The sequence below is a fragment of the Podarcis pityusensis genome (genome assembly GCF_964106645.2).
Source record: "Podarcis pityusensis genome assembly, chromosome: 8".
Lineage (NCBI taxonomy): Eukaryota > Metazoa > Chordata > Lepidosauria > Squamata > Lacertidae > Podarcis > Podarcis pityusensis.
In genome coordinates, this window is record NC_138033.1 from 88,816,768 (window position 1) to 88,829,990 (window position 13,223).

Genomic DNA, 13,223 nt, shown 5'->3' on the forward strand with positions numbered 1-13,223 from the left:
GGGACTGATCATCTGCCAGTCATGACAAATTCTGGAGCTTGTTAAGTGAAGACCCAGGTGCCCGTCCACTGCTGGCCTCTCATGGTCTGATAGCGCACCTGCCTTTCCACCCTGGGGAATATCACACTTGTGGTCAAGGTCCAACCTCACATGTCCTGTATGAGATAAAAGAGGGATGCGTGTGGTCAGACCTAGCCCACAAGCCTTGTATTCTCACACAAAACTGAGCACGGCCTCTTAACCTACCATCTGATCACCATCACCATCTGCACCAACCTCGATTCCATCACCACCATTCTCAGAGGACCTGCATCTGCATCTTTCATCTGTCATGTGCCACTTTAGATGCCCAGCAGCAAAGAGAAAGAGACCTCGGATTACCCTGGGATGCCAATGTGGTGCCTAGCTGAAAAGGAAGGAAGAATCCACATGGTTTGGGGTGGGTGGGGGGAGCCTGTGTCCGCTTGCAGGGCGTTTGGGGCTTCAAGGCAAAGATGTTATTTACCTGTGTGGGTTTAGGGACCAGTAGGATGGCCATCAGTCTTGGGCCACACATAGTGCATACATTTAAAGCACTATGATACCCATTTAAAAAGTCGTGGTCCCCCCCCTCCCCACCCAAATAATAATTCTGGGAACTCTGGTTTGTTAAAGGGTGCTGAGAATTGTTTGGAAACTCTAATTCCCCTTACAGAGCTACGATTCCCAAAGTTCCCTGGGAAAAGAGATTGATTGTTAAACCACTCTGAGAACTGTAGCCCTACCTGTAGGGGCATAAGGGCTTCCTATCAACTCTCCCTGTGGTCCCCAGGATTCGGGGGGGGGGGGCACGGCTGCTTAAACCAGTACAATACTGCTTTACAATATCTGGAGCGGATGTGGTGTTACTTTGGGCTTATCCTCCAGATGACCTATTGATGGAGCAGGTACACTGATTCGCTTGCACAAAGCTTATGCAGAGCTTAGACTTTATTGAACATTCATTCTGATTTGCTTGCAGGGGGGTTATACAGCCATGAACTTTCCTCCCAGATTCATGCTGATTTGTTTCCGGGGTGTTTCCACATCATTCATTCATCCCACACTTTCCCTCTTAACCATTCATTCATCCCAACAGGTTGTTGCTGTTGCTGTTAAATGGTTTTGTTGTGCCAGCGTGACAGACTAGCTTTCATCCACTTCAGTTGCACAGACCTAAAGTACACCCTTGGATTCCTCCTGCGAAATACTGACGGTCTAGAGGTGATGCCCCCCCAACCTGTGCATAGGAGTTTCAAATGTCTCCCCTTTCACCTGGCCGCTTTTCCAGGGTCTCTCTGTTGTGCTTGGAAAGGTGGTGAGGGGACTCTGCTCACTTGCTCTGGGGGCCTCTTGCTCAGGGGGGCAGCAGGGGGGGCTGGCAAGGTGGAGCCATGCTGGCTGGTTCTGCGCATGGACTCAGACTGATTCAGCCTTTGCCCAGCTCTGGTTGCCTCACCTCAGAAAGGATATTGTAGAGTGGGAAAAGGTTCTGGCAGGGTCAGGCCAATGGCCCATCTAAGCCAGCATCCTGCAGGAAGCCCACAGGCAGGATTCGAGCACAAGAGCCCTCTCCCCTCCTGTCAACTGGGATTCAGAAGCACGGCTGCCTCCAGGTGTGGAAGCAGAGCACAGCCATCCTGGCTAGGAGCCATTGAGAGCCTTGTCCTCCATGAAGTTGTCCTAGTTGGTGCCATTGCTTCCTCCTGTGGCAGTTTAACTATGCACTGTTATTCTCAGTGCCAGGATATCCTTAGAAACTCTACCTTCACAATTGGTAGAGTTAAACAAATAAATTGAGTGTGTGCGTGCATATGCAAAACATGGCCAGAAGAAACTTGGAGACTTTATTGGCGCCACTGTTGGGACCCAGTTGGAAGACGAATCAATGACCTGTCCTGCTAAAAGCTTAGTCCAGAACCATTACCGTGGAATTTCTTCTACCTGTAGTTAGTAGGATTAACAGCTGTGACTAGTAGCAAACTTGAATTGACAAGATTAAATGATATAATGACAGCAGCAGCAACAACAACAATGTGCCATTTGTCATGAACAAATAACAAACCAAAATTATTCTTTTAAGCTGAAAATGGTTGCCTTTTCTGTCTTCTTATACCTCAGCATTACTAGGTGTAATTCCTATTCCTTGATGTTTTCAACTTTATATTTTAGATTGATCCTGCATAATTATATATGCATGTGGCAGAAATATAATAAAGAGATCACACACACCAGAAATGTTGCAGGACACCTGCAGTGCTCCCCTTGATGAAGCATGTGGTGTGTGTGGAACAGTTGCCCCTCTCCCCAACACTCTGGGTTGAACCACTGAACCCCTGCCCTGGCTGAATCTGAACTGGTTGCAAGGCAGGGCCAGTGAAGAGCGAGCACGCTCACTTCCGGCCCTGGTCTCATGGAGTCTCTCCTCTTTCCAGAATGGGTTGAATGCTTTGCACCTGGCCTCCAAGGAGGGACATGTGAAGATGGTGGCTGAATTGCTGCACAAGGAAATAATTTTGGAAACCACCACCAAGGTAAGCCCCCCCTCCCCAGGTTGGGGTGGGAATGGCTCTTTTGAAACTGAGGTTGGAGACAGACAAAGGTGGCCTGCAACCAACAAGAAGAGCTCTCATGGTTGCTGAGACCAGCAAATGAGCCTCTCCTGGGCTAGAATCCCTTATATATATCCTTTATAGAGACCAAACAGAAATCTCCCCACAAAGTTGCTCTTTGCTGCCCCGGGGGAAAGGATTTCTGCTGGAAATACAACAGAGAGAAAGGGTTAAACATTGCACAGTTCCAATCCTGCTTTTTTTGTTTTTAAGTGCATGTTGATTGCTTTCTCATAATTAACACCATGTCTTGTTTGATTCAAAGTAAATCCCACCAGCCTGAAGTCTACCCATGAGCTTGATTTAGACTGCAGGACCCTAGCAATTGTGGACACTTCACTTATGATCATTAGCAGCCCCTAACTGTGTGGTTAATTGGGGTGGGTTAAAGAGTGGCTATCTGCCAGCTCAGCTGACTCTGTTGTCACATATTCATAGAATTGAACAATGGAGGTGGAGACGCTTATTCAGAAGAAGAAAAGGCTAAGGACTAAACCCTACACAAATCTGGAGTGGTCCCTAAGAGGGTTAGATGGCGCCTTGTACACCTCCTTCTGGCAACTCCTGCAGCCAAGCTGGTGTCAAAGGAATTGCTCTGCTTTCCTTTGGACCACATCAGCAGGCCTGGGCAGCCCAGGATCTCCAGACGCACTGCCCAGGTTGACTTCACCCCCAGAGGCATACTCCATTGTATCTCGAGACAGATCAATGTCAACAAGAACAAAATACGCTAGTGATACGCTACCCAACTTGTGTGTGTGTGTGGTTTTCTGCTGTTTTCTCAATGTATAGATCCATAGGGGTTTGTTTGTTTGTTTGTTTTTAAAGGTGTTTTTTTCTAGACTGCTTGCAATTTGTACCCTACTTGACCCTTTTCTTCCACCTGGCTTTTTCAGAAAGGGAATACGGCCTTGCACATTGCTGCCTTGGCAGGACAAGAGGACGTGGTGAGGGAGCTGGTGAACTTTGGGGCAAATGTCAATGCACAGTCCCAGGTAAGTTGCCTGCCTCTCCCTCTCCCTGCAGTGGCCTCGCCTGGGCAAGGAGCTGGGAGACTCTGGAGCTTCAGGGCTTTGAAGGCTCTGCGGGAAAAGACCAGGAGTGGGCCAGTCCCCTTAACAAGCAGGGGGCAGAGAGTATTGGGTGCACAAGGAAACCGGTTCTACATGATCCAGCAGTCCTTTGCCAGACTTGGCAAGCCAGCCAAGCTGTGTGCCTTATTATTGTTTTTAAATAGTAGTAGTAGTAGTAGTAGTAGTAGTAGTAGTAGTAGTAATACTAGAACAGGGCTAGGGAACCTTTTTCAGACTAAGAGCCACATTGCCTTCTGGATAAGCATTCAGGGGCCACAAGCAAATGGTGGTGGTGGGGGGAAGCCCAGGCAAAAGTAAGCAGAGTAGCAAATGTCGATGTGCAGTACTCTGGTTCCTACACCCGCCGGCATCCGTCCCTCTCTGTCCTCCTTCCAAGTGAGAGAGAAGCGCTCTGGGAGGGTGTGAAGCCACGGCTGGACTGTCTGCCACTGTCCAAACAGATGAGTCCCATCTGTTGCTCTGCCCGTTCTGCCCACTTTCCCCTCCCTGACCCTACCTGCCACCATTATGTGGTCCCTGCAAGAGAGACTGTGGCCCCGGGTCTATTTCAAACCAATCACCAATGGTGTTAGTTGGCTGATTAATCTGCCCACTTCAAGCCTGCAGCATTGTAAATATTGCTTCGCTTGAGTCTGGCTGGGCTGGGTGAAGCTTGCAGATTCAAAGCCATCCAAGGTCTCTTTCTCGCGTCCCTCTGTGTGCATCACATAGATGCTTCTGATCCTCTTCAGTCCCCGGCTATCTCCCTGCCAGCGTCACTCTCTTTCTGCCAGGCAGCCAACCATCCTCATGTCACCTGCTCCGGCAGAGCTGCGGGGGGGGGGGGGCAGTGTGGGTCGTCATGTCTCTGTGCCTGCTTGGATGGAATAGGGACCATCATCTGGCGCAGGAGCCCCCTGCTGGCCCTGGGGAGGCACTGCCCCTCCGTGACAGTCTGCTGTGTCTTTGAGTTACATAAGCAGGTATCTGAAGGTCAAACAAATGCCAGGGAGTTGGAGAGAAATTGGGTAGGGAAGCACTGAGGCAAGGTGGGGGGTGGAATGCAGAATGACAGGCTTAGGGGGCCTAGAGGGCAAGCTCTCTATTTTCAGGACTCACTGCTGTCAGTCACTCTGGCTGAGATCAGCAAGCAGACCCCTCCCCCTCCCCCAAATCCTTCTGATCCTGTTTGCAATTTGTACTTTTGAGTCATTTTCCCAAAGCAAGGAAACTGAGTGTGCTTGCCTTTGGTTGCATAAACATGAAGCCATGCTCATTTTGTGAGCGCTTTAGAGCTAATGCTCAGCCTCTCCGCTTATGCTGGCGATACTTTTGCTAAGCAGGTGAGTAAACAGCTGGTAATTCCAACCATTTGGTTTTAATATGCACAGACCGAGATTTGCATTAGGCTAGCAGTTTATTTGTTTCCTTTCTAGATTATTCTTTGCTAAGCAGGATCTTGAGTAGAAACTGAAATGAATAAAAAATGCAGAACTGTTGTTTAAAATTTCATCGTTGATAACCTTCTTTCCAAATCCTTCCTTCCTCCCTCCCTTCCTTCCTTCCTTCCCTCCCTCCCTCCCTCATCCTAAATCCTACTCCAGCCCCACACCGTCTCCTTTTCTGTTATTTTATGGGTGGTCCCAAGGCATTTTGGTGCCTACAGTGGAGAATCCAAATGATGCCCCTAACCCAACCCACCTCCCCATACCAGTTAGCCCAGGGCACACACTGGGAAGGTTCCTTGTGTTAGTTTATTTGAAAAGAGATCAGTTGTATTGCTCTCTTCTCTTTGGGGTCCTTGCCTTCCAAGGACAGGTTTCCCACTGTCTCACCATCCAGAGTGACGGTGGCAGTTTTCCAGACATAGAAATGAAACTTCCAAAAGCAGAAGCAAGGGCAGGTTTCCCTTGCCCCTACTTTTTGTCCCAGTTTGCAGCCTTCTCCCTGTAAAGTTCAGCAGGAGCTGCTGATAAGCAACCCTATTTCTCTCTGCATAGCACCGCTCTGGTTTCCATTGGTCATCATACCATGTGACAAAGAGCTGGGACTCAGAAACAGGCTTTTTGCTATTATGTTATGCGACCATTGATTCTATTGAACTTTGGAGTATTTCCCTTTGCCCCATAAGCCAATCCATTTCACCCCTTGTGCCTCCCTGCCGTTCTGTGATCAGCAGCGATTGGTGGGGGTTGTTTTGTGCAGCTGGCAATGCAGGTTCTGATTCTGTGTTTGCAGAAAGGCTTTACGCCTTTGTACATGGCAGCGCAGGAGAATCACCTGGAAGTGGTCAAGTTCCTGCTGGAGAATGGCGCCAACCAAAACGTTGCCACGGAAGTGAGTAGCTCCCCCTTTGTCCGGTGTTCCCACTCCATGCTCCGCCCTTGCACTTCTTTGGGATGACATGGACCCCTTGGCTCACTATGTGTCTCTTCCTCCCTCCCTGATCCACGGCAGGATGGATTCACACCTCTGGCTGTGGCTCTGCAGCAGGGCCATGAAAATGTGGTGGCTCACCTGATTAACTACGGGACCAAGGGCAAAGTGCGGCTGCCAGCACTGCACATAGCTGCACGCAATGATGACACTCGGACGGCGGCTGTGCTCCTGCAGAACGACCCCAATGCGGACGTCCTGTCCAAGGTAGGCAGGGAGTTCCAGTAAGGGCCAAGGGCTGCCTTTGAGGGGCTGCCTTAGATTGAGCAAGGCTTAGTTTCCAGGTGCAATCCCTCCTAAGGTAGTTTATGGGGCTAGCCACCCAAGACCAGCATCTTGCCGAAAGAAAAGGGCTGGCAGAAGAGCCAGCTTTGAAGTACTTCCTGCGTTTTGCAGATAGGTCATGGCATTATATTCACCTGGAGTCTCCCCACCCTCTTCTCTCCCACAGACTGGTTTTACCCCACTGCACATTGCTGCACACTACGAGAACCTCAACGTGGCCCAGTTGCTACTGAACCGAGGCGCAAGCGTCAATTTCACTCCCCAGGTGGGTGTCCAGAGTCCTCTGCCGGCTCTTGCAGGAGGCCCCTTGACATGGCCCCAGTGCTTACAGAAGGGGAAGGGAAGGGCCACAGCTCAGCGCAGAGCACCTGCCTTGCAGGCAGAAGGCCCCAAGCTCAATCCCTGGCATCTCCAGGTAGGGGTGGAAGAGACACCTTTTTGACAGCCTGGAGAGCTGCTGCCAGCCAGTGTAGACAATACTGAGCTGACTGGATCAATGGACTGACTCTGTTTAAGGCAGCTTCCTATCTGCCACATCAGACTGTTCTAGGGGATGGCTTGCATGAATGAATGAATGCTCCTTTGTACAAAAATGAAAAAAGAGGGTTTTTTAATAAAAAAACTAGCACATAGAAAGCCAACCTGCCTGCGAGGTTAGGCTAGAACCCTGACATGCTCCTTTTCTATGTTCAGGGAATGCTTTTGTGCAGAGGAACATTCCACTGTGCTCCTTCACCTGCACTACTTCAGAGACAGCAAAGAAGACCCCCTTTGAGAAAGAGGCCGATCCCCTCCCTTAGTGCAAATGCCCTGTTTAGTCGCCTCTGGGCTCTTTCATCACAATTTCTCACCGGTCCCTGAGAAGCAGGACAGGAGTGAGGAGAAAGGATTAGGGCTTGTTCTGGGTCTCGGACTTGGCTCGGAGGGCCCTTCAGCCACTCGTGGTTGGGGGCTGGGTCCATTCAGTCTCAGCGCAGATCAGAGACCTCTTGTCAGGCCCTGGTGGATGCCCATCTGCAAGTGGCCCTGCCTCTGGGGCTGTAGCAGAGCTGGCTGTCAGTCCAGTGGGACAGGAGGGAAGGCCAGGAGAAACTCAAGTCCCATAAGCATTAACTGAAGAGTCAGAAGAGCAAGACGCAGGTCTTTTTCCCAAGACAGCCTTGAGGCAGCCGTGGGAGCTACAGTGAGATGAGTTGCTGGGTCTGAAGATCAATGGACGTGTGAGGGAGCCAGATTGCTTCTTGGGAGTGAGCTGACCAAGTGCTAAATTAGCCTTGTGTGTCCTTGAGGATCACAGCCAGCTTGTAAGGCTTGTGGCAGAATTGGAGCACTGGTGGTGCGGGTGGGATCGGGCTGGAGCCTGGCTGCTGGCAAGCTTTGCTGAAGAGGCACTCGCGCCCAGGGGGGCTTTAGAGACCTGTGCAAAAGGGAGCCCTGCACTCCGGTGCCTGATCTGATTAGCCACGGACTGCTGCACGGTGGAACAACACAGAACAGAGGTTGGGACCACAATCCCAGGGAGCACCTGTCTGGCCTTCTTCCAAGGCCACACCCTTTCCCCCAGGCCACACCCCCTTCAGCATCCCTGACTGACACCCTCCGTGAGTGTTTTTGCCTGGCTAGAATGTGTCCTTGAGCTCCTTTAATGCCTCTTGGCTGCCTGGACGTGGGGGAAAGCGTGAGGATGTGTAGAAACCAGCCTGCTCTACAAAGGTGGCACTGATGTTGGTTGCTGCACCCAGCTTTGCCTCTGGTCCATAGCTGTCAACTTTTCCCTTTTCTTGCGACGAATCCTATTCGGAATAATAATAATAATAATAAATTTTATTTATATCCCGCCCTCCCCAGCCGAAGCCGGGCTCAGGGTGGCTAACAACAATCAAGTAATCAAACAATCAAATAATCCAACATTCTAAAAACATTTCATTATAAAAAATAATTAAAATCAAATTAATGGCAACCGTTAAGCAAAATTCTGTGCAGGTTGCCAGAGGAGGGAGTCATAGAATAGAATCATAGAATTGGAAGAGACCACAAGGGCCATCGAGTCCAACCCCCTACCAAGCAGGAAACACCATCAGAGCACTCCTGACATATGGTTGTCAAGCCTCTGCTTAAAGACCTCCAAAGAAGGAGACTCCACCACACTCCTTGGCACCCTGACCAAAGGCCTGGTGGAACAACTCTGTCTTGCAGGCCCTGCGGAAAGATGTCAGGTCCCGCAGGGCCCTAGTCTCTTGTGACAGAGCGTTCCACCGGCCGCAGCCGAGAAAGCCCTGGCTCTAGTTGAGGCCAGCCTAACCTCTCTGAGGCCTGGGACCTTCAGGATGTTTTTATTTGCAGACCGTAGGTTCCTCTGTGGGGCATACCAGGAGAGGCGGTCCCGTAGGTACGAGGGTCCTAGGCCGTATAGGGCTTTAAAGGTTAAAACCAGCACCTTAAACCTGATCCTGTACTCCACCGGGAGCCAGTGCAGCTGGTATAGTACCGGATGAATGTGATCTCGCAGCGAAGACCCCATAAGGAGTCTCGCCACGGCATTCTGCACCCGCTGGAGTTTCTGGGTCAGTCTCAAGGGCAGCCCCACGTAGAGCGAGTTACAATAATCCAGTCTGGAGGTGACCATCGCGTGGATCACAGTGGCTAGGTCAGGGCGAGAGAGATAAGGGGCCAACTGCTTAGCTTGGCGGAGATGAAAAAATGCCGCCTTTGTTATAGCTGTAATCTGCGCCTCCATAGAGAGGGAGGTATCAAAGATTACACCCAAACTCTTAACGGACGGTGCTGGCACTAATTGCACCCCCGCAAGAGATGGGAGTTGCCCCCTCAATCCCATATCGTCCCGTCCCAGCCAGAGGACCTCTGCCTTCGAAGGATTTAACTTCAACCGGCTCCCACGTAACCATCCAGCCACAGCTTCCAAACATCTGGTCAGTGTGTCTGGGGCCGAGTCAGGATGGCCATCCATCAACAGATAGAGTTGGGTGTCATCGGCATACTGATGGCAACCCAGTCCAAAACTCCGGACAAGCTGGGCGAGGGGGTGCATAAAGATGTTAAAAAGCATTGGGGAGAGTATCGCACCCTGAGGCACTCCACACACCAAGGAGTGGCGCGATGACAATTTCCCCCCAAGCGCCACCCTCTGTCCCCGACCAGAGAGAAACGAGCGCAGCCATTGAAGGACTATGCCCTGGATCCCCATGTCGGCAAGGCGTCCAGGAGTTCGTGATCGACCATGTCGAAGGCTGCTGACAGGTCTAGAAGAATCAGCAGCCCCGACCCGCCTCGATCCAGCTGCCTGCGGAGATCATCTGTTAGGGCGACCAGAGCCGTCTTGGTCCCATGACCAGCGCGGAAGCCGGACTGGAATGTATCCAGAGCCGATGTTTCATCCTACCAAGCTGTTCAGCAACCGCTCTCTCAGTCACCTTACCCAGGAATGGAAGATTCGAAACTGGGCGGTAATTGGAAAGATCTAAGGGATCTAATGATGTTTTCTTTAAGAGCGGGCGCACCACTGCCTCCTTCAGTTCTCCTGGGAATATCCCGGTGCCAAGGGACAAATTGATGATATCCCCCAGGGGGGCCCGCACCTCGTCTGGACACGCTCTAATCAGCTAAGATGGGCACGGGTCAAGAGGACAGGTGGTGGGCTTTCCAGCTCGGAGGAGTCTGTCCACATCGGCTGGGGATATCCGGTCAAAGTGGTCCAATACTGGACCCGAGGACAGTCGAGGGGCCTCCAGTTCCTTTATTGTATCCAAATTGGCAGGGAGGTCATGGCGGAGCAACAGGACCTTCTCCGCAAAAAAGCTCGCAAATGCCTCACAGCTGTGTGTCAGATTGTTATTTAAATTTGGCTGTCCTTCAAGGGACGTTAAAGACCTAATTATACTAAATAATTGTGCTGGGCGAGAGCTAGCGGATGCAATGGAGGCCGAGAAGTAAGACTTCTTAGCGGCCTTCACTGCCATCTCATATGTTTTCATAAAAACCCTATAAGATGTTCTTGAGGCTCTGTCACAGGCACCCCGCCATACTCGCTCTAGCCGTCTGAGGTCCCGCTTCATTTTCCGAAGCTCCTCGGTAAACCAGGGAGCCCAGTTTCTGTGGGGTCGCAGAGGGCGCTTAGGTGCGATCTCATCGATGGCTGCTAGGAGCTGGATATTCCAGCCCTCAACAAGCTCAGTCAATGAGTCGCCAGGGGGAGCAAGGTCCCGCAAGGCCTGACGGAATCTATCAGGGTCCATCAGCGTCTGCGGGCAAGCCCAAATTGGCTCGCCAACTAAGCAGGGTGGGGGTGGAAAATCAATCCTGGCTTTCAGAGCGTAGTGATCAGACCATGGCACCTTCATTGAAGGAGACATGATCACATCTATACCGACGCCAAAGATCAGATCCAGCGTGTGGCCTGCTTGATGTGTGGGGCCCGAAACAAACTGGGAGAGCCCTAGTGTCGCCATGGAAGACACCAGGTCCAGAGCCTGTGAGGAGGGAGTGGCATCAGCATGAATGTTGAAGTCCCCCAATACCAATAGGTTAGGGAATTTCCCTTTAAAAAAGGGAAACGTTGACAGCTATGCTCTGGTCCCGCCCACCACTGGTGTTTGGGAAGGTTGTCCAGAAAGGAGAGGGTCCCTCGGGTTGGAAATGGCTCCACATGTGCTTCTAGGAGAGGGCTGGCTTGCATGCAGAAGTTCCTGGGTCCAGTCCCTGACTGGGACTGACCAGCTGGAGATCTCGGAAAGCCATGGCCCATCAGAAGAGGCATTGCTAGGCAAGATGAGCCAGTGGTCTGGCTGGGTATGAGGCAGCTCCCTCTGCTCTTCTCTCCACAAACACAGAATGGCATCACCCCACTGCACATCGCCTCCCGCCGGGGCAACATCATCATGGTGCGCCTGCTGCTGGACCGGGGAGCCCACATCGAGACCCGCACCAAGGTAGGGACATAAGATCAGGCCAATGGCCCCTCTCATCCAGTATCCTGTTCTCACAGGGGCCAACCAGAAGCCCCAAGGGAAACCCGCAAGCAGAATTTGATGCTCTCCTATGGTTGCTTCCCATAAGCCTTGCTGTCGCCAACTTTGGAGGCAGAACATAGCCATCCTGGCTAGTAGCCATCAAGAGCCCTCTCCCCCTCCATGACTTTGCCTCATTTTCTTTGAAAGCCATCCAAGTTGGTGGCCAACACTTCCTCCTGTAGGAAGGAGTTCCACAGTTTAACTATGTGCTGCATGGAAGAAAAGTCCTTTCTTTTGTCTGTTCTGAATCTTCCAACCAAGACAGGGCCTTGCATCAGGAGAGGCAGTAAGGAGAAAAGGAGGGCAGCCCTGTCAGGCCACCACCCCTTCAGCTATGTGGTCCTTGCACCCCCCCCCAGCTGCCCCTTACTACCTCTCGCCCTCTGCGAGGTCCACAGCCCCTCCTTTTCTCTGCTGCCAACACAGATGCTATGTTTTTTCAAGAATTAAAATTGTTGAGTTGGAAGGGACCTCGAGAGTCATCTAGTCCAACCCCCTGCAATGCAGGAATCTTTTGCCCTATGTGGGGCTTAAACCCACCACCCTGAGATTAAGAGTCTCATGATCCACTGGCTGAGCTATCCCTGAATATCTCCTGCCTCTAACGTAGTCAAATGGCATGAGTGCACACTACAAGCATTTATTAAAGCAGAAAGGAGAAACAGGTGTGTTATGATCATTAAGCGGACAGAAGCCTATAGGTTCGGTTTTGTATTATCTTATTTGTTTCTTTGTCCTCTATAAGACAATGGTGAACAAGGCAGTCCTTATTCTATCAAACTAACCCTGCCACCATCCACACTCTCCCTCCAGCAACCACACACTCCCAAACAGACCCTCTCATCAGTATTCAAACTCCCTTTCAAACTCTCATCCAATCATCACTCACTACCAACATCACAAGCCAGAGGCGCCAACTTGCCAGGGAGACTGCAGGGGCCAACACCACGCGTGTGACGTCCCAACATCCTGATGTCAGGAGGAGCCAGGGGCAGAGCCAAACCCAGTGGCAGCGCCGCTCAATGGCCAGCAGCTCCTCCTCCTCCTGCTGTCACCACCAGTTGAGGCTGCTTCCCCTTTGCTGCAGAAGGAGGAGGAGGAGGCCACTGAAGCTGCTTGGCCTCCTCCGGCGTTTTTGAACATTGGGGGTGGCCCCACCTCCAAAATATTGGGGGTCCCAAAAGGGTTGGGCCCCCAGCAGTTGGCACCCCTGTTCCAATCTCACACTCTCCCCCTCCCAAGATAACACTTAATTCCTCTATTATGCTTACCAACACCTTTGCTTTGTACTGTTTTACCTTATTTACTGTTAATGTGCGCACAACATTACTTAGCTAAACATGAGGACATCATGGGCACCAATCTTCAGACCAAAGAGAAAGGTGAACCTCAAGAGCTGCTGGCAGGAGTTTGGCTGCTCCTTGCGGAAGCCCCAGCAACTCTCCTCTCTCTTTGGAGAGCTCTCGAATATGATACTCATATTGTAGTGCAGAAATCCTTTTAGCACCTTTGGGCATTTCCCCTTCTTTCTAATGACTCGCAGGAGAAGCCAGACATATTCAGGCCCAGAAGAGGGTGTCCGTGGCCTCCCCACAAGAGTCACTGCTCTGGATTTGATCTCCTCCTCGTGAGGATATAGGCAGCCCAGACGGGGCAAAGCCCCTTATGGCTCTCGGTTGTAGAGTGAGCTGTGTACAATGAGAAATTGGAGTCCTCTTCCTTCTCCCTTTTGTGTGGCTCAATGACTCCCCCAATGTTGCCTATGGAGGAGG

At 51.3% G+C, this 13,223-nt stretch overlaps 1 protein-coding gene across 11 annotated transcripts in view; it reads left to right on the forward strand.

Moving 5' to 3' along the window:
* The window catches only part of ANK1 (ankyrin 1), a 175,901-nt gene that overhangs the window by 91,150 nt on the left and 71,528 nt on the right, over positions 1 to 13,223 (forward strand). For all 11 annotated transcript variants that reach the window (XR_013989510.1, XM_081016434.1, XM_081016440.1 and 8 more), the window contains exons 3-8: positions 2,454 to 2,552; positions 3,527 to 3,625; positions 5,942 to 6,040; positions 6,161 to 6,346; positions 6,591 to 6,689; positions 11,272 to 11,370. Coding sequence is in view for 10 of the 11 variants with exons in the window: in XM_081016434.1 (XP_080872560.1) it covers positions 2,454 to 2,552; positions 3,527 to 3,625; positions 5,942 to 6,040; positions 6,161 to 6,346; positions 6,591 to 6,689; positions 11,272 to 11,370 (681 nt within the window). In the remaining variant the exon portion in view is untranslated. The remainder of the gene's footprint in view (positions 1 to 2,453; positions 2,553 to 3,526; positions 3,626 to 5,941; positions 6,041 to 6,160; positions 6,347 to 6,590; positions 6,690 to 11,271; positions 11,371 to 13,223) is intronic.